The sequence below is a fragment of the Tamandua tetradactyla genome, chromosome 1 (assembly GCF_023851605.1).
Source record: "Tamandua tetradactyla isolate mTamTet1 chromosome 1, mTamTet1.pri, whole genome shotgun sequence".
NCBI lineage: Eukaryota > Metazoa > Chordata > Mammalia > Pilosa > Myrmecophagidae > Tamandua > Tamandua tetradactyla.
In genome coordinates this window covers 141112265-141139420 of record NC_135327.1, presented here as the reverse complement: position 1 = coordinate 141139420, position 27156 = coordinate 141112265, and the positions used below count along the sequence as shown (strand labels likewise).

At 38.5% G+C, this 27156-nt stretch overlaps 1 protein-coding gene and 1 pseudogene across 15 annotated transcripts in view; both read left to right on the top strand.

The window, feature by feature from the left end:
* The window catches only part of FBXL13 (F-box and leucine rich repeat protein 13), a 309023-nt gene that overhangs the window by 200583 nt on the left and 81284 nt on the right, over positions 1 to 27156 (top strand). For all 15 annotated transcript variants that reach the window (XR_013173955.1, XR_013174037.1, XM_077155879.1 and 12 more), the window contains 4 exons: positions 2428 to 2557; positions 23841 to 23939; positions 24464 to 24581; positions 24671 to 24833. Coding sequence is in view for 13 of the 15 variants with exons in the window: in XM_077155879.1 (XP_077011994.1) it covers positions 2428 to 2557; positions 23841 to 23939; positions 24464 to 24581; positions 24671 to 24833 (510 nt within the window). In the remaining 2 variants the exon portion in view is untranslated. The remainder of the gene's footprint in view (positions 1 to 2427; positions 2558 to 23840; positions 23940 to 24463; positions 24582 to 24670; positions 24834 to 27156) is intronic.
* Positions 22850 to 23401, top strand: LOC143680643 (myosin regulatory light chain 12B pseudogene; annotated as a pseudogene).

Sequence of the window (27156 nt, the reverse complement as noted above, 5' to 3'; positions counted from 1 at the left end):
TAAATTGTAACTGAAATGTAGGTAAAAACCAGAAGAGTATCAGCAGCCCTGGGACTCTTTCATTCATATAAATCACAAATAATTTATCACATTACTATTACAAATATTTCTAAATACCATTTACACTCATCACTACTTCAAAGTCACAGTAATTAGAACTGTTCCTGGATCTTGTTTTTCACTATTTTGATAAAGAAGTGCATATATTACTAGTCCACATATTTTGTTTTTAAGAAATACTTTTATTATATTTTTGATATCATTGGCTGCCTTTGTAATCCTATGTATTTTATTTTTATGCATTTAAAAACACTGTGCTGAGAAGGGGTCCATAGGCTTCACCAGGTTGCCAAAGATGTTTCTGGCAAAAAAAGCTGAACTTCTAGCTCAATTCCCATTTTTAGTATTTGTTACCTGATTGCATGATTTAAAAAAATTGCACAATAGTCTTGGCCCAGGATGTAAATGCAATGTGAAATCCCCATTTAAGGATACTCATCCACTTCCTTAAATGGCAGAAGATAATACAAACTCCATGAAAACAATTAATATGCTAGTATGATTGAGGGTAGAAGTGATAATAATAATACTTTAAATATATTTTTTAAACTTCTACCATGTCCCTGATAATTTTAATCATCAAAACCACCTTCAAGATGCTATTACATTTCCATTCTCATTTAATTGTTACACCTCAGAGAGGAAAGGGCAGATAGGATCACATCCATTTTACAGATGAGAAAACAGAGGCTCAAGAAAGCTGGAGGCCCCACAGTTGGTTGAGTCAGAAAGAGAGAAAAAAAAAGATATCATTATTTCCACTTAACAGATGGGCAAACAATTTGAGAGGTTAGGGAAGTTGCAGTTAAGTATCAGGGCTGGACTTTGAATCCAGTTTGGTCAGGTTCCAAAACTGTGTGCATTTTCCATTGTGTGCGGCTGCCTGCCTGATTCAATGTTCCTTTCTCTAAATTAGAGAGCTGAAGGATTGTTAGAAACACCGGCTTCTGCAGCCCCAAGAAAATTGTACTTTCTCAGTTGGATCACAAGGCCCACTCAAGGGAGAGGAAGATCAAGCATTTCAAAGACGTTTCCAAAACTTTGGCACGGCTCTTAGTTAACTCCAGGGCCCCAGGAGAGGGGGCGTGTCTTTGGCATGTTAGCGCTGCTTTCTCCTTCAAGGCGGCGCTGCCCACGCAGCCACTGGGGAATCCAAAAGGCTTCCCTCTCTGTGCTTGTTGAATTTCATACGTGGTCCCCGCCAGAAGGGAATGTGTGTTTTAAATCAGATAATTCACTATGGTATGGGAAACATTATCTCATACGGATGTATTTTTCAGATTTAAGAGAAAATCTGGCATATTTTATTTCCCATTTATGTGAAAGCAAACTTTAATATTCGTTTGTTCGCTTTGGGGGAGGCAGTGAGACATTATCACCGCCACTTTTCATTCTTTTTGTTTTCTAATTTGCTGTTAAACTGTTGTAGATCACAAACCAAGAGCTTGTTGTTAACTCCCATTACAAGAGCAGGCAGCAGTGGGAGTGCTTGCACTTTTTAAAACTGCCAGGCATAAGAGGGCTTGGGAAATTGCCCAAAGAGTGTCCACAGGCTGCTAGCCCTTGCACAGTAGTACAGGCTCATCCTAATTATGCTCCTTTTTTTCTGGACGTTCTCATTTTGGTCAATGTGGTAAGGCCATATTTAATCTATTTCAACTTCAGAAAGATTGATAGCCTCTGATGTAGTTTTTATTCCTGTTGTGAGTGATCCACTCATTTGCAAACTGCCCTTCTTAACCCATTTTTAAGCTCTGTTGTATAGCAGTCTTTCTTTAATGATAATAATAAAACGGTTACCTAAAAAGTCATGCCTATTCTTACAGATTTTCAAACCATTTGATTATAGGTTCTTTTTTTTGGCATGGGCACTAATAGGTCCAAGTCCTAAATGGCTGACTCTTAAACACTCTCATATTAATAGTTAATCTCCATTTAATTGTTAACAAAGGGTTTGTTCTTTCTATGTATTTTGAACATTATTTTGGTGCTCCAAAGAGAAAACCAAAATGTAACAATAAAGCAAACTCTATAACTTTAGTTCCAAAAACAAACTAACTTCCAAACAATATGAATGTGCCCTCACCCCATCCCAAGCTCTATCCCAGTTTTCTTAAAAATCTAGGCAAATCTTTTCATTAACTGACTTTTTCATTTAAAATGTAATCATGCATTATCTGATATGCCACTACATTCTCCTTTACTTAATATGAAGAGTTAATAAGATTAAACAATAGAACATCTGCTTGGAGAAAAGATTAATTTACAGTATTACTTTTCTTTGTCATAATGGCTTAAGAAAGATGTGAGAAAACAACCAAAGTATAATCACTTTCCTTCCTCTCTTCCCTTGCCCTATCTTTCCAGGCATTTTCACAACTTACAGAACCTTAGTTTGGCTTATTGTAAAAAGTTCACAGACAAAGGCTTACAGTACCTGAATTTAGGAAATGGATGCCACAAGCTCATCTATCTGGACCTTTCCGGCTGCACCCAGGTTTGTCTTTCAGTCTTCTTTTTCCTGAAGTTGGTGAGAAAGTCCACTGGAGAACAGGCTACATCCAGCCCTCATGTTATACTAACGCTGTTCACAGACTGCAGCACACTTTTCAGAGGTTTTAAATTACATGGCCACAGCTGCTTAAATTTTCCCCACGACTACTACTATAGGCACTTGGCTTCCTTCCAGGGAAGGTCACAGCAAAAAACAGACACAGCTCACTGGATGATGAAACAGACCACTGCTATGTAGATGCTCTGAGACGATTCTAATACCAGAGTCCAAATCTTGAAAACTTTAGAGTTGCTACTAAGATACAAACAAAGGAAAACCTTTTGGGGGCGGAAGGGAAAATTTGCAAAGGACTTCCTGAAAAGGCAATTAACTCCCTCAAGGGCTTTCAAGGAGTATTGGGTAAAGTGCTAGATGTGGCAAATGGGAGAAAGAAAATACAACAAATACTGTAATAAAAATTGCTTTACATCCTTGGCTAAATAAGATGAATATTTGGGATCTACGGGGGAAAATATTTAAAGCTCGAGAGAACAAGTCAGGAAAATTAGGCAGAAAATAGAGTGAAATTGTGGAGGACAGAGCATGGCACTTTGCAAGAAGTTATCTTCCACTCTCATTTTTGTAGGTTTAAGCTATGATACTATTAACTTCATTTCAGCCACCTCTCTGTATATTTTACTGATATAGGTACCACAGTGTGTTCATCACTATATTCCAGGCATTGCATTGAGCACTTTAAACAGAGCAGCAGTTCTGCTCCTCATTCAGTGCTGTATAGTATGCATTCGTTATGCCTGTTTGACAAATGAGGAAACAAAGGTTCAGAGCAGTTGAATAAATTGCCCAACGTTGCACTGTTGGTAAAGCACACGGAACTGGGGCAATTATAATTATAATTATAGTCCTTATTGAGATAACTAAGTAGGCAGAGTCCCCTGAGAGAATACAGGCACGGCATGGGTTTCTCCTCCAAGCTCTTGAATAGACAGAATTCTTCCCCCGTGTGCTGGTTTAAAAGGATGCATGCCCCCTAGAAAAGCCATGTTTTAATCAAAATCCCATTTCATAAAGGTAGAATAATCCCTATTCAATACTGTATGTTTGAAACTGTAATCAGATCATCTCCCTGGATGATATGCTTTAGTCAAGAGTGGCTGTTAAACTGGATTAGGTGACGACATGTCTCCACCCATTTGGGTGGATCTTGATTGGTTTATTGAAGTCCTATAAAAGAGGAAACGTTTCAGAGAATAGGAGATTCAGAGAGAGCAGAGAATGCTGCAGCACCATGAAGCAGAGAGTCCACGAGCCAGCGACCTTTGGAGACAAAGAAGGTAAATGCCTCCCAGGGAGCTTCATGAAACCAGAAGCCAGGAGCTAGCAGATGATGCTGTGTTCGCCATGTGCCTTCTCACTTGAGAGGGAAACCCTGAACTTCATTGACCTTCTTGAACCAAGGTATCTTTACCTGGATGCCTTAGATTGGACATTTCTATGGACTTGTTTTAATTGGAACATTTTCTCGGCCTTAAGAACTGTAAACTAGCAACTCATTTAATTCCCCCTTTTGAAAGCCATTCCATTTCTGGTATATTGCATTCTAGCAGCTAGCAAACTAGAACACCTCACCACCACCATTGGCCTGCCACAGCCTTCTGATGCAGTAGCTAGTAGGGAAAATATAGAGGAAAGGAGGAGAGGACTCTAAGCAAAGGCTGAAAACATCTAGAATGTGCTTTCCTTTAAAGCTGACCTGCTGATGTGTAGCTTGCTAAACATCAACAGCTACCATAGTGTTATTTGAGGCAAATATGTGAGGTCTCTGTTCATCTTGACTATTGTTAAAATTAGTCTCTTATTTTTGCAGTGGTTGGGTGTATCAATCAGGACCCTCAGTTTCAGGTGACAGAAACCTAGCTCCAGCTGACTTAAAAGAAAAGGAATATTAGCTTTATATACCTGGGAAGCCCAAGGGTGGTGCTTCAGGCATGGCTGGACATTTACATGATGTCTCCAAGGCATGTGCTCCCCTTCCCTCCCCTCTCCTCCTCTCAATTCATCTCTCCTCTTATCTCTCTCAGCTTCTGTTTTTGGGACATTCATTCTGCACACTAGCTCTCTCCATGAGCGAGCATGATGACTGCTCATAGTTCCAGACTTGTGCTGGAAGAATTTCTTTCTTCCAGTAGTATGGTAACTCCAGGGAAGACTGGTGGAATCACACTGGGCACATGGATGCATCTCAGTTCTTGATCTTTTACCTCTGTCAACTGCTCCACATTCCTCTAGAGAATAGTCCTTCTTTAAATCTTCATAGTGAAAACCTCTATTTTTTTGAGAAAGCCCAACCCTTCTCCACATATATTGGTCTTGACCCGAGGCCCATTCTCTACTTTAATCTGAGCAGTATTTATACTATAAATACTCTATATAATAAATCTTTATTATAAAGATGCTTTCAGTAGCAAGGAACAGAAATACAACTCTAAAAGGCTTAAACAACAAGGACAACTTAAAAAAAATTTTATTAGAGGAGTTGTGGGTTTACAGAACAACCATGTATAAAATTCAGAATTCCCATACACCACCTTGCCACCAACACCTTGCGCTGGTGTGGAACAATTGTTACATTGATGATAGCATTTTTTTTTTTTATAATTATCCTAATTTTTTAACAGTAGTTATCTTTGTTACAAGTGATAAAAAATTATTAAAATGGTACTATCATCCATATTTTACATTAGTTGTATCTTTCCTACATACCACCCTATTATTAGAACATTGTATTAGTGTCATATATTTGTTATAATTCGTGAAGGAACACTCTTACACTGTTGTGGGGCGCACCAGAATAGAGACCACACAAGTCAAAGCAATTTGCAAGCCAATTAGGAGTCTTTATTAGCCGCCAGGCGACTGCCTCAGAAACTCAAGAAAGAGGAATCAGAGAGCAGTCCGGAGGAGTTCTCAAGGGGGGCTTATAAAGGTAAAAACCACAAGCATGTCCACAGAAGCAGGAAAAAGGACATTATCTTTTTGAGCCACATCTTGGTTTGCAGCTATAAGCAAGCAATGTTATCTACAGAAGCAGAGAAATGCCATTTGCTCTTGCACAATACATCCCATTCTTTTTGTTTCTTAACAATGATTATTGTTCAATTTTTAACTCTTGGGAACTTCCGGCCCTGGATCTTGTGACTCCGGATACCTTCTTCTAGCTAGGGCCTGATTTATTGCTCTTGACCCCCCACAACACTTCTACTTTTTTTTTTTTTTTTTTTTTTAAAGACAGAGAGAAGGAAGGAAGGATAGAAGGAAGGAAGGAAGGAAGAAAGGGAAACATCTTTAAACATTTTCTTGTTTTATTGTATTTTGTTTCTTTGTTTTTGTTACATGGGCTGGGGCCGGGAATCGAACCGAGGTCCTCCGGCATAGCAGGCAAGCACTTTGCCCGCTGAGCCACCGCGGCCCGCCCAACACTTCTACTTTTAACTACGGTCTATCGTCTATAATAGGGTTCACTGTGTATACATCAGTTCAATAATCTCCCCCCTTTTCTTTTCTTTTCTTTTTTTTTTTTTTTGTCCATGTGGCTTTTCTACCTCTGGTTTCTCCCCATTAAGGTATCCCACCCTGAGGAGCCAGATGGGATCAATCCAGAAATGTGGGCCACTCAGAAAAAGTCTGTTTTGGATTTGGATGGTTAAACCAACAGAAACCGGATTAAGTGAGAGCAGCATTGCCAACATTCCTACTTTGGTCTTCTCCTCCCCAGGGAGGTGGGGAGCCCTTTTATATGCAGCACTTCTCAGTAGCTTGTGTCCTTGTGCCTGGATATGCATGGAGCTCTAACTCTCTACTCTGAGTGGCTCTCTGGTCTGTTTCCCTGGGGAGAGGACTGCTACCTCTGAGCTACTCCCAAACTGGATGGGAGTAAGTGAGGGGGAGGGTTATGGACTGGTGAGTCCAGGATGAAAATTTCAGACCTGATGATTTTCTTTTTCTTTGGTTCAGCATTTTTGGAGTCCTTTTCCAGTTTCTATTATCTTTCAGATTTCTAACCAAGTGGGATTTGTCCCCTTATTCAGTGACTCTCTGGGGAGGTTTTTCAGTTGATGTCTTACATTGCCATGTTGATGACATCCTAGGACATTTTTATTATTCTGCATAACAAAAAGTTCAGAAGTAGGAAGCTCTGAGTTTGATGCCTTCATTCATTCAACGTTACCATCAAGGATTTAGATTCCTTCCATCTTTGTTAGTTGAGGTAGTATAATTGCTCTAACAACAAAAAAGCTCAGTAGTTTAATGCAATCAAACCTCCTTTCTTGCTCAGTTGCTAGTTCAGCACAGATACTTGGCTGGTGGCTTTCCTTAGGGTGACACAGAGGACCAAGCTCCTTCCAAATTGCAGCTCCTTTGTCCCATAGTGTTCAGGGTTCTCTGCTGGGTTCCCTGCATCCAGCCCACAAAGAGGAGTGGAGGATTAAAGAGAGGATTTTTTATGACCCATGCCTGGATGTCGCATACATCATTTCCTTTCACCTGTCATTTGCCACAACTGAGCTCTGGGTCCCTCTTACTGTAAGGCTGGGGAATATGGTGGATCAGTGTATCCAGGAGGAAATGGAAACTGATTTGCAAATAATCAGCCAGTTTCTGCCATACCATCTTTCTACCTCGTCATTCGCTGCCTTGGGGCTTTGCTCCTAATGACTGCAAGATGGCTGAATTCCAGGCTTCACTGCTAGACCCAGCGATGTCCAACAGAAAAAGAGAGATTGTAACTTCCTTGTGTGTCTGTTTTACTTTTTTATCTATTTTTAAGAGCAAGGAATCTTTCCTGAGATACTCTTTCCCACTATAACTCACACGGGTCATATTTTAGCACACGCCCTTGACTTAAGCAGATATTGATAATGGAAATAGAACAATCATGATTGGCGTAAGCTAGTCAGAAAGTGTTCTTGAGCTGGGAATGCAGTCATCTTCCCTGAAGGGTGGATTACTGCACAAGACTGAGGTTCTGTTGACAAGAAAGAAGTGGAGAAATGTTGTCAAGTGTGCAACTACAGTTTGTTTCACCAAATCTAAGTTATTCAGTAGAGAACGATACCCATGAGGACTCTAGTGGAAGACTTTAGGGCAGGCTTTACTTGTCCACTTCTGTTTCCCCTCAACATCTCTCTTTATTGTGATCTCTCAGTTTCCAGTGGGTAATTATTTTAGCAACAATACACAAAAGACAAACACACACATTCTTCCTAAAGATAAATATTAACTCTCAAAAACACTAGCATCTAAATCAGAGGTTTCAAAAAGTGGACCCATTGGCTACATCTGCATGTAAAACATGTAGACATCTTTTGGTCTGCACAGCATTTTTAAATTGGTCTAAGTTTTTATGAACTAACATTTAAAATGTGAGAGAATTCACATAAGGATCTATATTTTAAGTTTCTCTTGAAAAACGGAAAGAACTAGTAGAATTGAGCCTGCATTCCCATATCGCCACAAGAGTTTGGGGTCAAGGCCCCTCACCCCAGCACCCCCTTGAGGTAAAGCTGCTTTCTTCAGTTTGGCATCCTCTCCTCCACTCTGATACAGCTACACCTGTACTGACACCTGAACTACTACCATTTAATTGTATTACTCTCCTGGCCTCATTAGTTATTTGAATTTGGTCTAAATGTGTGAAGAGGAACAGAATTCTTTTTTCTAATTACCCCTAAATTTGTAAGGCAGTCCCAAAACACAATGAAATATTTCACATCATTATGCAAAGTAATGGTAGGTTCTTTGGTTCATCTCTTTACCATTTCCACTTCTTCATTTAATAATTCAATAGAGAGTTAACTCTCGATGTCAGACTGGAGCTGTTCTGGGCACTGGAAATTGTGCCATTTAAAACTGAGCACCATTAGTAAATGGGAGTAAGAAGAGGGCTCATTAATGAACCACAGATGTCTTAGCAATAATGACTGCTCCTACAGTTTCAGAAAGAACCTGTGAAGCTACCTCCCTTACACTCTGACTCTTTCAGTCCTAGTACATTGAGATGACAGTTATGAAAAAATAATCTCAAAGATGACTAATTGATGATTCACAGAGTTTTAAGGTGAATCTTTGTTAGTTGAGGTAGGATAATTGCTCTAACAACAAAAAAGCTCAGTAGCTTAAGGTGAATCTTAAAACTCTGTGAATCATCAGGTTCTACATTGGAAAATGAAATCTATTTTCATTTTATAAGTTTGGAATTTCTCACACTAAGTCGTGTTAATAAATCTGACCTAGGGACAAAAAGGTTTTAAGAATACAAAAAGCCTGAGAATAGAAGCTTATACTTAGATGCATTTCATCAGTGTTGAGTGCCTGCTGTATGTATACTGTGATAAATAAAGCAGCATCCCTGCCTTCTAGGAGCTCTGAATTAGTATAAATGAAATGTGTCAAGGACTAAACTTTAACATAGTCACTGTTGACCAAGAAAAAAGGAAAAAAATTTTTATACAATATTGTGAAAGAGTTTTAACCATACTTAGAAAAAAATAAAATGAATGATGGCGAGCTTCAAAGAGAAGTGAAAATCAGTTTTATGTTTTAGAGATATTGCACATTCTTTTGGGATTGCATAAGCATTTTAGGTGCATAAAATAATGTGACTGATTCTCTAATGAATACCAGAGTGCATGTTGAAATATTTATGTGGTTGAGGTTATATCTTTTCTCTGGTTTCATCTCATCTGAAAAGCCTCCTCCATCACTGGGCCCAAACAAGGACAAGAGGTTTTTCAGTATCCAGTGCAAACAGGTACATTGATATGACAGTTATGAAATAATAATTTCAAAGATAGCTAATTGATGATTCACAGAGTTTTAAGGTTCTTTCCTTTAAGTAAGAGGTTCTACACTGGAAACTGAAATCTATTTTCATTTTATAAGTTTGGAATTTCACTTATTCCAGCTTATACTTAAATGCTTTTTAAAGAGACACGTTGAACCCTTGAACGTGTCTCTTTAAATTATCTTTTCTTATTTAAAAAAAAAAATCTTTGGGCTTTTTTTTTTTTCTTGTTACATGTTTAATGCAGAAAAATTTTAAATATATGCAAGATAAAAGAAGATGAAATTTTTAATTACCTGAAATGTTATGACCCAGGATTTAAATATCACCCACAATGAGCATTCGTCTCTGTCTATTATCATATATACATACCAATATATAAATAAAATAAATACAGTAAAAATACACAAATATATATGCACATATATATATAGGAGTATATATATGTAGGAGTAATCATATATCCTATAGGATATATGTCAACAATCCAGATTTTTCTCTCAAATACTGGACTCCTATATATATATTTTTAATTCCTGCTCTAATAAATCCTTGCTCCACCTATAGCCTTCTTTTGTTCTCTTAGGTACTGGCAGCTCCACCTTAACAATTGCTCAGGTCAAAAATCTTGAAGTCATCCTTGATTCTTTTCTTTTTCTCCCATTCCACAAGAAATGCCAGGAAATCCAGTTGATTCTACCTTCAGAATATATCCAGAATCTGACTACCCCGTACCACCTCCACAGCTACCACCCCAGTCCAAGACACCATCATCTCTTGCCAGGATTATTGGCACTAAACTGTCACTCTTGCCTCCTACAGTCTTCTGTCAACATGGCATCTAGAATCATCTTTTTAAATCATGTGTTTAGCCTCTGCTCAAGTTCCTGGCAAAGCCTTCTATTCACTTCGAATAAAAGAAAAGCCTTGCATGGCCTATGTAACCTGCTCCCTCCCCAGCTGCCTCTCTGACATCTTTTCCTACTACTCTCCCTCTGCTAACTCCACCCCAGCCACACTGGTTTCCTTGCTGACATTCCTGGATCCCATTAGTTCCCTGATCATTTCAGAGCTCTCTAAAATGTGTCCTTATTTCTCTCAAAATCTTAAATTGGAAAATATGTGTAGGACTAAGAGTTTTAATGGAGAGAAAAAAAGCTATCCTACTTTTATATGAGAAAGTGCCAGCTGGGAGGGCAATTGTTCCTGGTTATCCTCTGTTCTGTTCATGTGCAATTCTGAGGCTTCTCCCATCGATGGCACTTTGGGTGACCACTTTTCCTACAGATTGATTTGTCTCCAACTCTGCGTAGCAATGGATTATGGCACCGGATAGGAAGCCAGGATTTGGACAGCCACAGCCAGAATGGAAAGGAGGGCTGATATCCAGCAAAGCTCAGGCTGAAACCCAAATGACCAGAAACCAACAACTCTGAATATGGAATGAGAGAAGGAGCCAGATGAAGAATGGGGAGTCTGCCAAGGTTCAGAGTTAGGACAGTAAAAAGTAGAGAATAGAAGAGCTTGCCATAGGAGTTTCTGCCTGTGTGCCTTGCCTGTGCTTCCTTTTCAGCTTCAGTTGTTTCTCTAGGCTCACCTTTTGCCTGTGCCTAGACATCCTCCATCCTGCCTCCTTCTCTTATTCACCAGGTTATCTTTCACTCAGCCTTCAAGGCTCTAGTCAATCACAGCCTCTCTAGGAAGCTCTTGCTGACCCCTATCCACACCCTCCCAAGCTGAGTTGAGGTCCCTCCTGTGTATATTTCTACCATTACACTCTTCACCCTGTATTTACTATGTATTCAGAAGTCTACTCATTTGTCTGCTCTGCTCCCTACTGTGAACTTCTGATGGCTAGAATGGTGCTTTATTTAGCTGTGCTTTATGTGGAAAAATACCTGGCACATAGCAGGCTTTCAGTCATTTGATGGATGGATGAATGAATGAATGAGACTGCAGCTCATCTCAAGGCATGGCTAACCACATGCTTCAAGTGAAGTTAGGAGGCCTATTGGGTAGGTGGCTGAGAAGTTGAATAATATTTAGTGATCTCTTGATAGAGGTTGAGCCTGATATTCAGGTTTCCAGGATGAAAAGAGCCTAGGAAACTAAGAAACAGAAGTGTGAAAATATTTTTTCATCAATTGTAGCTATTACACACAAACCAACAAAAATTTTAAAAGAGATTTTAAAATGATTGCAATGCTTAATACAATAATAATAGTTTATCAGTAGTTCTTGAACTGGGACCCACCAAGCTTAAAGATATAAGATAGGCTATGAAAGCCTCAGAACTGGGAGATTCCAAGGTCATTTCAGTTCTCTCTAGGCAATATAATTTTCAATCACCCTTTTCAGAGCAGCAGAGATCATGAAACATTTTACTTGTTCACCCCTGTGGTTTGTGGTGGGGTGGGAGAAAGCCATACAGGTATGTACAGGGATGAATGCATTAGCCACACTGAATGGAGATTGCATAAGCAAAGCAAGAGTGGAAAGGAATTTCTCCCCCACATCCCCCTTTATTTATTTGTTTTTTTGCATGCTAACAAAAGACTGTGGTATGATGAAAGGAGCCCAGAACTGGAATTAGGAGACCTGGGATCAAGTCTTTGTTATGCCACAAAACAGTTGTGCAACCCTGGATAATTATTTGTTTTTTCAGCCTTGGTTTCCTCATCTGTGGAGTGGCTAGTTGGCTGGAGATCTCTAAAATCTTTTTCAGCTTCAAGATTTTATGCTTCTGTACAGTGACTAATCAAGATAACTAAAGAAGGAGTAAGAGTGGGAAAGAAGAGTAAAGAATTTTATTTTGAATGGCTGTATTTGAAGTTCCTGTGATACATCTGGGTGTATATGACAAGGACTAATCAAAAGTAGAAATCTAGTCTACAGAAGTGGGAATGGAGATTCAGATTTGACAGTCTATTAATAAGGGGTAATTGAACAATAAGAGCTTTGTGACCAGCTAAATCTAGTTATGTATAAGTAGATTATGTATCAAAGTGAATGCTAACAATTAAATTTGAGATTGCAATGCACTTATATTTGTGTGGACAATTCCATTGTCCTTTGTTCTATATTTTAATGGATGGTAGTAATAATTGCTATTTGCTGGGTATTGACTATGTGCCAGGTGTTAAGGTAAGTGCTTTACATTTATTATCTCATTTAATCTTTACAAATACTTCGTTGAGGTGGGTAACAATATTTGCATTATAGAGATGCAGAAACTGAGCAATGGTGTGCTGGTAACTTTAACAACTGACTGCATCATGATGGGGCAGGGCAATTTGAGAGATAGAGGCTTATTTGTAGTATTTTCTGTTTTCATAGTATAAATATTCTTACCATGGCCAATTTCAAGCTGCCAACTATACATCACTTAGCAGGTTGTTGAGAAGAAATTCTCAGTAGCACCCAATTATAGTATTTCTACCATACAGATAAAATAGATGGAAACAACCTCAAGAGCGTGGATAATAGGGCCATGTAGTAAAAAAATCAAGACATGTTGCATTTTGAGTATTTGTTAATTTTGTTTTTAATATAATTTATTTAATTTTTAACAATGACTGTGTTTAACAACCATTTCTCAGAGCTCTGAAAATTTAACAAATCTGACCATCTGCTTGCAAGCCAGGCTGAGGTGACTCCACAACCCACTGAAACTGATGCTAAGATAGGGTAAATAATTTGTCCAAGGTCACACAGATAGAAAAATGTTTGGACCAAGATTTGAACCTTGGTTCGTCTAATTCTAAAGACTATTAACCTAGATTACTTTGCAAAATTTGCAAAATTGTTTAAAATAAAACATTTTATTGTTGGATTTTGTATTTGAGAAAATAGTCAATGGACTTAAGTGTCATTAATAAGGGAAAGTTCTAATAGAAGAAGCAGTCATGAGTTAGAAAGCCACAGTTCATTTCCTTTTTTCCCTGTGCCTCAGTTTCTGTGTGAAAGAGATACTTTGTGTCCTCTCTTAGCCACACTTCAATGTGCATTAAAAAAAAGAATTTATGAAACTTTTTATGTATTTGGTAAATATAGCTCACATAAACTTAAATGGTTATCATAATTATTAGTTTGAACATAACTTTATACTGACCATATTGAAAATAATCCAAAGGAAATATAACAGACACCCTATTGTTTAACATCCATAGCTTAGTGCGATCTTTTTGTAGGCAAAATAATAAGGATATTTATTACATTAAATGGTTAAAAAAAAATCAGACATTTAGCAACAATTTTATAGATCGTGAAGAATCAGATGACAAAATGAGTCTTAGGGAATTAGGATTGTTTTCCACTCCTGAAAAATAGTTTGAAAAAACTTTACTACTGTTCTTTGAAAACCATACTTATTTCAGTTTTTTTCTCTTGTCCCTATCTTGGGAAGTGACTTATACATATAATTTCATCAACTATTCACAAAGCTGTATTTTGGTGTTGGACCTAGGTAAAGCATGTAGTTAGACTTGTAGCTGTAAAGCCAGCATCTAGCTCAAGAAATCTAGACAAACCAAGAGCTTTGTTGATCACTGTTGTAAGAAGGAAATATGATGGTTGTCAGCCTCTCATTTATTAAGGAGATAAAGCCCCCCATTGTAATAAAGGGAAAGCTGTGAGTAATTTGGCCATTTGGTGAGGAAAAGAACAAGAGAGGGTATTCTAGATAAGAATGACACATTTGAGGATAGGGCAGCCTGCTTCTGGCAGATTAGAGCTCTGAGTCATTGTGTGGTGAGCACACACAGTTTTGGCACTCAGGCTTGCTTTCTTGGTATCTTTAAGCTTTCTTAATCTTGTGTGCTAGTTCTGTACTCACAGTGGAAAAGGGAATTTTTATTACCTTTGGGTGTCCACAGCTTTTAGATAAATATGGCAGTTATACCTGAGGTGATCAGGAAGGGCTCCTTGGAAAGAAGTACATCAGAGAATGGATAGGATTTTAGATAGTAGAGGTGGAGGTGGCTATGAGGAATACAGATCTGGAAAGTGCTGGCTTATCCACGGAGAGGTAAACAGGACCTCAAGGGGGTAAAAACTCCAGCCTCTTCCTGTCCCAAAACAGAACACAATATTTGAGAGCCTGTCAATAAACCCTCTTAGCTCAGACCCTTGGAAGTGTTGCTATTGAGGATGCTTGTGGTATATGTGAAGGCAGTAAAACAGAATGTTCTATAATGTTTGGGGAGAAAGTTTTATTATTCTCTCCAAAAAATCATTCTACTTGCTAAGCTAGTCTCCTCTGAGGACCCTAAGAGGTTGTGAAGGATATATGGATGTGACTAAAATCACATTACCCATTAGTCATTGATTACAGTGATTTTAGAGTGCGAACAGCTGGAAATGGTACAGGAACACAACTTGGATCGTGTCTACCTAAGATGGATAATTGCTGGCTATCCTAGAGGGTCTGGCCCTTTACATATCTTTTTCCTGCTTTGTTGAGTTAACTGATTCAGAAGTAATGGTATAAAGGAGTGGATGTGGGAGCTTGGTAAATTGTGATCACTGTGGTAAGTTCCTTCCTTCTGTTTACAACCTTGGGGGGCGAAGAGGAAATCTGAGCTAACTTTGGTAATCAGCGCTTTTGTCTTTGTTACTGTGGCTCACTGACAACTCATTTACTTCACAGAAAGCACTGTTCTGTCCTACTGATGGGTTGAGACCCACCCAGAGGCAGTTAGAGAGAATTTTCCCGTGATAAACAAAGCTTCTCTGCCCCCCATCGGCAGCAGTAGCTGCCTGCTGGGACTTGAGGTTGGAACACCACTGGTGAGACCAACTTCCCCAATTTCCTGACCAATGAGGGCTCACCTGCAAAGGGCAGAGTGGCAGGACCCTGGTTGGTGTCAAAATTGAAGCCATAATCATTTCACAAGTGAACAAGTAGAGGTGGGATGTCTGGTGGTGTAAGAGTTCAACACAGAAAATGCACAGATAGTGGCTGTGGCGAGGCTTGGAATTTTAATATGTTGATTTATTTTGCTCTTTCCCTTAGAGAAATTTTTAATTTCAGATTTTTATCACCATTATTCAGTGAAGAGAAATAAAATTAATAGTTGCTTGGCCTTAAAGATTCTGGCTGAAATATTTTAATCATATTAGCCAAGCATCTTTTGGATATCCTAATATAAACTGTGGCGGGTGGTGGGGGAACCAAGCATTTCTGCCAGGACAAAGCTAAAAAGCTCTTCTCAGAGTTTTGTTTTGTTTTGTTTTCCTTTCCTTTTTCTGGGTATTAATCTTATTGGTTGATAGTACCAAATTTTGGCTGTCTGGAAAAACTCCCCCTCTGTGGCTGTTTGTTGTTCCATTCTCCCCCAGGAAATCTTGTCATAAACATGTTTCCAAGACAGCAAAAGAGTAAGGGCTGTTTGTTTGTTTGTTTTGCTGATACCATTATTAGAGATACCGGTATCTCTAATAGAGGTGCTGTTGATGGATTAGGATCTGAGATAAATTAGGAACTTAGGAGCATCGTTAAAAACAACAGTTCTTGGTTCCTGTCCCTGGAGCCGAATGTCATAATGGGAAGAGTTAACCTCTAGCCCTCTCCTCAGCCACCAACTGACTGTGTGGCTGAAGACAAGTCATTCATTCATTCATTCAGCACCTACGAAGCACCCACTCCATGTCAGACACTGTCCAGCACCAGGGACCCAGGGTGAGGGATAGATAATGAACTAGCTCTCAAATCACACAGCTTCTCTGAATACTATTTTTTTTTATGTTTGCTGTGAAGGGGATGCACTAGAATGACTTCTCAAAGACTTCTACCTCTAATTCTTCATTCTTAATTTTTCGTTGGAAGCAAGACCTGCCCAGAATAGTAACAGGAAAACTGGGATCCAACATCACAGGCTGGATACTTGTGCTAACTAACCATTTTTACATTCATTGCCTCATTTTGTTCCTTTAAAAGTCTCCTAGTAATACGTATGGATTAAAAATAAATAATAGGGGGAACAAATGTTAAAATGTTAGTAGTTTGAAATGCTAGTGATCAATGAAAGGGAGGGGTAGAGAGTATGGTATGTATGAATTCTTTTCTGTTTTCTTTTTATTTTTTTCTGAATTGATGTAAATGTTCTAAGAAATGATCATGATGATGAATATACAACTATGTGATGATATTGTAAGTTACTGATTATATATTAAGAATGGAATGATCATATAGTGAGAATGTTTGTGTTTGTATGTTGTTATATTTAATTTTAAAAAAGTCTCCTAAAATCGGTATTCTTATGACCATTTTACATAGGGGGAAACTAAGAGTCAGTTTGGATTGCCTTTTGTTACCAGGGAGAAAGAAGCACAGCCAGACCCAAACCCAAATCATCTGACTCTAAACCCAACATTCTTCCCCTCTCCTCAGTTCTCCCACTTAAAAATGCGCATTCATCTACCCTGGAATTTTCTCTGGGAGTACTTACAGGACATTTACTCAAGAATCCATGGCAGTACAATACAAAACACCTCATTCTTAACTTACGGGTCTTCCATTAGCTTTCCCTCCCTCTTTACCTACTAAACTTTTCTTCCTAGTCCTAAGGGTGATCCTGCCACTTGAGTCAAGCCCACCATTTCCACTGCTTTGCCTTTGCTTGAGTTTTACTCACCCCACACCCCCCACCCCCCACTGACCTGGAATCATTTTCAGTCTTGTCTGTAGCCAAATTCTATATTCTCTCCCAGACTTCGTCTTAACCCTCTAACTTTAAGTCATTTGGCCCATGATAGTAGTCCAGTTCAGTAAGGAATTCAAAAGAGTATAAGACCATCTCTTTCAGGAAAATAGGAATTGAGTTGTGGGCAAAATAAGGGGGTGTAGCCTTATATGAGTAAAAAAATGGGAACTACCAGGGTAGGGTTGGGGTCACTGGGTTTTGAGGAATATTTAAGGTTTGATTAGATAAGAGAAAGAGACAGGGGAAGGTATTCCCAGGTCAGACAAAACACAGGGAGACCCAGTGAGCATCAGGAAGGTGAGATGTCTTTTTGGCTGGAGCAGATGGATTTGAAGAACTCTGGAAGTCAAAGATGGGACAATTGAACTGAATGTTATTAATTAAGAATATTAATCAGAACAAATGCCAGACTAAGAGTTTGAATGTCTGGGAAAATCGTTCAAGAAACTTAAGTCTCCATTTCCTAATTTACTGGAGACTACTGCAGTCTACAGAAGTTTGAGCTCCTCAGAATGGCAGACGCTCTCTCTTCTGTTTTTGCCTCCAGCCATTTTGTGGCCTGTCATTATGTGTGAGGAGTCAGTTACGAGTAGACTGTTCTTTACATGGCATAATGGAATATTATATCCACTCTGTGAAAATCATATCAGTGTTGAAAAGTGTTTGATACTTGTTGATTATTTGCTTTTCAGAGAGGTTGTCCCAGCTTACACCCCCTCAGCAACACCTCCTCCCAGCAGTGTGTGAGAGGGCTTGCCTCCCACACCCTCACTCATACCCTGAATTTTCAGATCTCCAGCTTGGAAAGCAGATTCATATGAACAGCTTCTGGTCTAGGTCCAGTCCCAAAATCTAGTAGGCATTCAGCTAAGGAAGTTTTGAAGGAGTGAGGTACCATTTTATCCTGCCTGCATCTCTGGTTATCTGACTCTGCAATGTGATTCTCAATACATGAGAACCTCCACTGCAGAGAGCTTCCATTACTGAAGGGAATGGAGCAAATATTTTAGAGGTTTTGAGTAGAAAAGGTACTGCTGGTGAGCTCTTTGTGTTTTCAATCTTGCTTATAGCAGATTCCTTGCAGTCAGCATCTTCTGGGGCAAGCTGTAGATACTGCCACCCTGTATCTTGGCCAGTTGTTTTTTTAGATATGGCAGTCTCTGAATGGAAATAGACAAGAAATCACTGAAGGGGGAAAGACAATGTACTATCAAGAAGCAGCATTCGCACAATAGAGTGAAAGCTGCTAGCAGGCCAGGTCCTGAGTTTCTGAGTCGGAAGCAGATAGTTTGAGAAGGAGAAGAGTAGTTCTGACTTCTTTTAGACCAGCAAGCTTACATATGAGAACATGTGGATCACTGGCTGTTTTCCTCAATCTAGTTCTGTAACCTTTGAGGGCAAGGGCATATTCTGGCATTGGACTGAACTGCCAATTTTAGTGTTTGGTAATGTGGTGAGTCTCATGTTTTCCATATGCTAGCAGATCCACACATGCTCCAGACTGGAAGCTGGACTGAGGCCTCCTGAGTGACATTATCCTTCACGTCTGGGAGACTGGTGTTCTGTACTATACACAGTTGACCAGTGCCAAGATGCTACTGCTGAGGGCTCCATCTGGATTGTCAGTGTGAGGGATATAGCTAGATTCTTTGTCTAAGGGAGCTGGCTCAGGTGCAGAATCCTTCAAGGTTGCCAGTGTGTACCACTCGGGAGTAAGCATTAAGGGCCAGGCAAGGGCTTGGTAAACCTGGCTTTGTCCAGGCCTTCAGACAAAAGTGAAAAGACACAGTTCTTAGTGGGAAAGTCCAAGTCATGTCCACAGTGAAGATTCAGAGACTATAGTAATAGGGCTAATTTTAAGCTCCAAACGATTTATAGTTGCTATTTCCCTGCGAGGAGAGCTCGCTAGCAAGGGATGATTCAAAAGCCACCCAAAGCCTTTTCCTGTTTCTCTTTTTCTGATTATACATGGTCATTGTAAAATGTTCGCAAAGCACAGAAATTATCTACTCTTCAGAACTGATCACTGTTAACATTTTAATGTATTTCCTTGCATTCTTTTGCTCACTTATTTCCTCTGGATCAGCATGTCTCAAATTATAATGTGCATGTGAATCAACTGGGGGTCTTGTTCAATCCTCTTATTCAGTAGGTGGTGGGCTAAAATTCTGCATTTCTAACAAGCTCCCAGGTAATACCTGTGGTGCTTGTCTATGGGCCACATTTTGAGTAACAAGGCTGTATATGTAGCCAACCTTTTCTTTTAAACTGTATCACAGTCTCAGTTATTTTCCTATGACATTATTTGTAATAACTGTATTATATTCCATCATTGGGATTATCATGATTAAGTTAATCTATTTCCAATTGCTTGAATTTTAGTTAGTTGGTGTCAGTATTTCACTGTTACGTAATTCTTTGATGAACACCCTTGTTCATAAATCTCTGTGTGTAACTGTGGTTATTTCCTTAGGGTAATTTTGTCAAAGAGGAGTTCCTGGGTCAGGACAGATACCTTCTTTAGGCTTTAGGATCATATTTCCCAAAGGTTCTTTAAAAAACATTGTTCAATTATACTCCCACCAAAGAAGGGCCTGGCTTCTGCAGCCCCGTAGGCCTGCAGCTTGGCCTCCCTTTCAAGGGTTTCCCCTGAACTTTGACTGGATGGTTGCATTTTCAGTGTTTGCTGGGCAACAATACCTACCCAACAGACATGGTTCTTGGAATTCATTCATACATTCTCCCATTTACTCATGTAATAATATTATTTGTTAACTCAATTTATGCTAGGCACCCTCCTAAGAGCTGGGATACAGGAGAGTTAGTTCAACAGCTAATTATAAAATTAATCTAATTACAACTACGATAATTACATGGTTCTGTAAGGGTATGAGAGGAGCCTCAGTTAATCTAGGGCTCAGGGACACATCTGAGGAAGTAAATTTTGAGGTGAGTTCTGGCTGTTTTGAGGATTATGTCAAACAGTTTTCTAACTTCTGGCTGGTCTTTTTCAAGTAAGTGGAAGTTCTGAAAACACAACATTAGAAGTCACCCTATTGAGAAACATGAAATCTCCAGAAGTCTCCCAACATCTCCCAAGAGGTCCACTCTAGCTGCTGTTCTCTATTTTCTCCATCATGTTTGTGGAGGTGACTATTCAGGGGAGTTGCTTCTTCTGTTTGCTCCTGGGTAGAGTCTCTTTTTCCCATTTTTTGGATCTGAACATTATCTGACTTCCCATCCATGTTCATTTGTTGTGGGAAATGGAACCTAAATAGCAAATTATTTTAAAGTCAATAGTCCTAGGCAGATGTCTCTTTGGATCAACCATTATTTTGAATACTCTCCACTACTGCTGTTTTAAATGGTAGTTGATGGATTATATATGGGATTTTCCAAGATTTTCAGAAGTGGTTTAAGGAAAGAAATCAGTACTGTAAAGCTGCAGTAATAAAAAATGATGTGGCTTGTTGCAGTTGTTGTCATGCAGGCTGCTGCCATCACAGGAGCCAGAAGTCCTCTAAGGCTGGGCCATGGTTCCCCAGGCCTGTCATGGAGAGTGGGCCAACCTAAGGGAGCCAGACCACAGACTCCCTGCAGGGTATAACAGTATCAGCATCCCACCATGGGGTGTAAGGTTGCAACTCTACAGGGTCCCCTGTGTGATCAGCTGAGGACTCAGCCAGGAGCAGTGACCTACCCCAATGGTTTAGAGAACTGAGTGCGGGAGAACGGTGGTTGACAAGGCAGTGTTTCAGAGCTGACAGCAGCCACTCAGCCCAAGAGACTATATCCTCAGGCTGGTCAGCCAGTCTGCAGTAAGGGCAGAATTAGAAGTCCCACACACTTGGGGCCGCCATCAATTTGGACTCTGAGAACCTAAGCCACATTAGCAGCTAAATAACAGCTTGGCTGAAACATGCCCCACTTGAACTGAGAATTGGGCCGTTCTTAAACATAGCCAAGAAATATGTTTGATGGCTATTTTTCTGGGACAGGCATGTTTAGATTCTGTTAGAATCCATTAGATTCACAAGTTTTCTAACATTGTTCCTTGCCAAACTGCCAAGAGCTTCTGAAATGTACACCTTCAAAATGTATTTAAAGGTAAATACATTTTAATGGGTTGTCAGTAATTTTGGAGGCAGGACTGAGTTCTTTAAGCTGAAAACTGTTCATTCAAGTTTCTCCTGAAATTGACATACCCATGCAAAGCCATGACAAATTCAATAAAGAATTGTCTTTGGGTAAAAAAAAAAGAAAGAAAGAAAAACACAATGCAATGACATACATATAGATCAATGGAATAAAATTGAAAGTCCAGAAATAAAACCATACATCTATGACCAATTGACTTTTGATGAATGTGTCAAGACCATTCAAAGGAGGGAAAGAATAGTCTTATCACATATTATAGGGCAACTGGATATCCACATACAAAGAAAAAAAATGAAATTGGACTCCTATCTCACACCATATAAAAAATTTAACTCAAAATGGATCAGAGACCTAAATATAGGAGCTAAAATAGAAAAGAGCTAAAACATTGGATTTGGCAATTATGCCACCAAAAGCATGAGCAATAAAAGAAAAAATAGATAAATTGGGCTTCATGAAAATAAAAAAAATTTGTACATCTACGGACATTTTAAGAAAGTAAAAGACAACTCACAGCAGAATGGGAGAAAATATTTGAAAATCATTTATCTGATAAGGGTCTAGTATCCTGAATATATAAAGAACTCTTACAACTCAATTACAAAAAAACAAACAACCAATTAATAAATGGGAAAAGGACTTGAATAGACATTTCTCCAAAGGAAGATATATAAATGGTCAACAAGCACATGAAAAGATGCTCAACATTGCTAGTCATTAGGGAAATAGAAATTAAAACCACAGTAAGGTACCACTTCACACTACTAGGATAGCTACAGTAAAAAAAATATGGAAAGTAGCAAGTGTTGGCAAGGATGTGGAGAAAATACAACCCTTGTGCATTGCTGATGGGAATGTGAAGTGGTGCAGCTGTCGTGGAATATATTTTGGCACTTCTTCAAAGAGTTAAATATAGTAATTACGACTCAGTAATTCTACTCCTGGTTTGTATATCCCAAAGAATTGAAAACTGGTACTCAAACATATATATGTGCACAAATTGCCATAGCAGCACTATTTACAATAGCCAAAAGGTAGAAAGAATCCAAGCATCCATCAATAGATGACATACTATTCAGCCATAAAAAGAAGTGAAATACTGATACATGCCACAGTATGGACAAACTTCAAAAACATTATGCTAGCTGAAAAGAAGCTAGGCACAAATGCCACCTATTGTATAAATACATTTATATATGTATTTAATGAAATGTATTTATATGAAATACATTTCATATAAAGGGAAATGTCCAGAATAAGTAAATCCATAGAAAATAAGAACACAGATTAGTGATTTCCAGGGAATAGGGTGAGGAGGCAATCAGGAGTGACTGCTTAATGGGCACAGGTTTCCTTTTGCGGAATATTTTGGAAGTAGGTAGAGGTGGTAGTTGCACAGCATTGTGAATGCACTAAATGTCATTGAATTGTTCACTTTAAAATGGTTAATTTTATGTTATGTGAATTTCACCTCAGTAAAAAGTTTTTATATATAATCAAACGCTGCCGCTGGTGGACCCATGCAGGGCAACCAGGTTCCGGAGTCTGGGACAGAATTAACCACTCACCATGTAGAGCAAAAAGGCAAAGACCAAGACCACCAAGAAACACCCTCAGCAAGCAACATCCAACGTGTTTGTCATGTTTGACCAGTCTCAGGTTTAGGAGTTCAAAGAGGCATTCAACATGATCAATCAGAACAGAGATGCTTTCGTCAACAAGGAAAATTTGCATGATATGCTTGCTTCTTTGTGGAAAAATCCAATGGATGTACACCTTGAGGCAATGATGAGTGAGGCTCCAGGTCCTATAAATTTTACAATGTTCTTCACTATGTTTGGTGAGAGGTTAAATGGCACAGACCCAGAGGATGTCATCAGAAATGCTTTTGCTTGCTTTGATGAAGAAGCAACAGGCACCATCCACAGAGGATTACCTGAGAGAGGTGCTGACAACCATGGGGGATAGGTTTACAGTCAAGGAAGTGGACAAACCATGCAGAGAAGCGCCTATCACAAAAAGAGAAACTTCAGCTACACTGAGTTCATGCACATCCTTAAACATGGAGCAAAAGACAAGGATGACTGAAAGAACTTTAGCAAGAGCCTTCTAGTTACATTGTCTTCCTCTGTTTTGTTTCCAAGACACGTCCCCCAACTTTCATAGAACCTTTTGCACGCTTTTAGCTTTACAGCCTTGTCTTTTCTTTTCCTTTTGAAGTGTTTATTCCAGACCTTTCTGCCACTTAGTACTTGTATAATCAAGGTGGAATTGGGGATGAGGTTGTAAGTTGTGTTGAAAAAGATTGTGAATAAAAATGAATAAATGTGAAAGCCCAGGAAAATATATCTGTCTTTCTGTTTTCTTGGATTTTTACATATTTAAAAAGTAATCAAACTAATATATTTCTTTTCCTCTATATCTGCCATACTTTATGATTTCAATTTTCAAACCTATTAGCAAAATCATGATATATGTTTGCTTATTACTACCTTGGAGGTTTATTAGATGTGATGCTAATGGGTTCTCCCATCATTTTCACCTGCTCCGTACAAATCAGATTTCAGTCCAAGGCTTCAGGAACATTGCAAACAGCTGCACTGGAATTATGCATCTGATTATCAATGACATGCCAACTCTGACGGACAACTGTATAAAAGTAGGTAAATGAAATTGGAAAGTTCATTTTATTCTCAGTCCCACTAGATGGGCACATTTTTAATCATTGGAACATATGAAGGGGCTTTAAATCTTAGTTTACTTTAGGTAAGACAATCAATTTAAAAATTTTAGACACGCAAACATTTGAGTATTTGAATCCTTAAAATCCCAAAGAAACTTTGTTTCAGTTAGTATATTTTTACTTCAGTGATGATGCAGCCTAGGCACAAACTTTAAAGTTTAGTTCTCCATCTAGCTGCTAGATGGAATGATTTTTTCTCAGTATTCCATTTTCTCATGTTTTCTAATACTCTTGTTATATTATTTAATTCCAAATTCCTCTGTGTTACTCAAATATAACTGTAGTAAATGTATTAGAAAAAATCTCTTTTTCATTGAAATTAGATCATTTTAATAGTTAAATGTATCTGCTTCTGAAATATTGAGAGAAAAAATTACTCCATTACTTTGCTGAGCTTGTTCTATACCATGTGGTTAATTTTAATCTTTCTTCTTCCAAAGGCCTTAGTTGAAAAATGCCTGCGTCTTACATCAGTGGTTTTTACTGGCGCACCACATATCTCTGACTGTGCTTTCAAAGCTCTTTCCAATTGTAACCTCAGAAAGATCCGATTTGAAGGTCTGTGATGTTAAAAATATGGTTCAGCGTTGTTTTTATTTTTACTCTTATGGTATTACAAATATAATACATCTTTTGTTCTGTAACAGGAAATAAAAGGATTACTGATGCATGCTTCAAATTTATAGATAAACATTATCCAAATATCAACCACATTTACATGGTAGACTGCAAGGGAATAACAGATGGCAGCCTCAGGTCACTCTCACCTTTGAAGCAACTGACTGTGTTGAATTTGGCAAACTGTATAAGGTAAGGAAATAATTTCAGTCATTTATTCAAGAGACATGGATTGAGTATCTAGTATGTACCAGGCCCTCTCCTCAAGGAGCTCACTGGCTAGTGGGGTAAACATGAAAGTCCACGTGCTAATGTGAAGGTAAGCATAGAATTCTATGGGAACACAATGGAGGAACACCCAACCCAGACAGGTTATATGGGGTGCAGGGAGATTGTCCGGGAAAGCTCAGATATGAGGAATCATGGGTCCTTATAAGATTAAATGAAATCATAAGAACCCTCATGTGCTGCTTTTCCTAGTGAGCATTCCCACAACTGTTTCAGTTAACAGGCTTCTTTCTCAAATGGACTTTCTGACTTGCTTATGGGGAAAATCTTACTGAAGGTTTTCTCTTGGGTACTGGTAGATTTCTTCTTTGTGTGAATTTTCTGGCAGATGGATAGCTGGTGAGTTCTTGCCAAAATACTTTGTTCATTTGGGTCACTGTTGGGCATCTATCCTTGTATTCTTAGGTGGGCAAGGATCAAATTCTTGCTGAAGCTTCTTCCTCAATGGCTATCTCACATTCTTTCCTGTGTGGATCCCTTATAATCTTCATGGGCTAGATGATGACTCTTTTCTAGTAGTCCACAAAATAGCATTAGATCAACAATAACATTGGCTAATATTTGGGAAAACACAAGACAAGTTCTCTAGTAGTCCACAAAATAGCATTAGATCAACAATAATGTTGGCTAATATTTGGGAAACCACAAGACAAGTCTAAGTAATTATCTAAGTCACACAAAACCTTAAAAACCCATATTGCCTATTATTAAATATACAATTTGGGGTGGGAAAAATGTAAATTAGGAAATGAGGTTTCCAGCCAATAGCCATGTGAGTGAGCTTGGAGGCAGACTCTCAAGCCCCAGTCAAGCCTTCAGATGACTGACATCCCAGTTGGCACCTAGATTGTAACCTCATGACTGTGAGCGATAACCAGCCATCTAATCCACTCCCAAATTCCTGAGCCCCTAAGACCACGAGATAATAAATGCTTGTTGTTTTAAGCCACAACATTTTGGGTTAATGTGTTACACAGTGTTAAAGATACACACATACACATCACAGTTAATCCTATCTGTAGGATTTGTGAAATGAAATTGAATTTCATTCTTATGTTCCACATAGACTGCTGCAGATTAGCTACTTTTAAATTAAATGGAGGTCTTCTGCTTCTATCAGTAGAATTGACAAGACACTTTAAAGGGCTCTCTGCCCCCAAGCACTTGGATCCTTGATGAAACATATTTCAGTACATTAATAGGTCTACAAAAAGAGAAATGTCAAATGACCCAGAAACCCCTCATTCCTCACCACTCACAATGAGCAGACTCACTGATGTGATTAGCAAGCAATATAAAAGCTAGAGTTGCTCTGAGTATAAATAACCATGTAAACATTGCCGTTGGGAAGATCAGCTTTGAACTAGGCTCAAGGCAGGGAAACAAAACTTGAGACTTCACAGGGGTCTGGACTGCTTCAAGGGGGTAAAATGATCTCAGGTAGATTGCACCCAGGGTTCTAAAAGAAGCCAGCCCTAAAGCTACTGTAGAGGAAGGCATTTTCTATTTAGGCCTCCAGGATCCCATAGATTAAGATCAAATTTAAATAGGTGTTCCAATTAAAGATCACCAAATACACAAGAAAATGAGTTACCATAAGAAAGAATCATCAAAAACAGCAAAATAAACTTGACCTTCAAAGAATTCAGATATTAGAAATTGATTAGACATAGAATATTAAATCTCTGACATGTTTGAAGAAATAAGTGCAGGTAATTAAATATTAAAAATGACCAGACAGAGTTGAAAAAATAGTAATTTTTAGAAGTTAAAAATATAATTTCAATATAATAATATTGAAATAAGGTTTCTCAGTGTGTTGTTAATCTGCAGATTAGAACTCACTGAGGAGAGAAATACAGAGCTAGAAGATAACTTTCAAGACATGACAGTAGAGTAAAAAAAAGATGAAAAGTATGAAAGAGTATAACATAAAAGGTAGAAAGAGAAGATTAACTATACATATAATCAAGGTTTCAGACTGGAAATTTTTAAAATTCAACTATCAGATATTTCTAAAATATGGTACATTTGAAAGTCAAAAAATGTAAATAGACATACTATGCAAATACAAACTGAAGGAAAGTTGGAAATTCTATATTGACATCAAACTTTTGTTTTAATTTAAGCAGAAACATTGGCAATAACAAGGGTCGTTATATAATCATAAAAAACCCATTTCATCTGCAACAGAACAATTTTAAATTTGGGTTTAATAAAGTAGTCT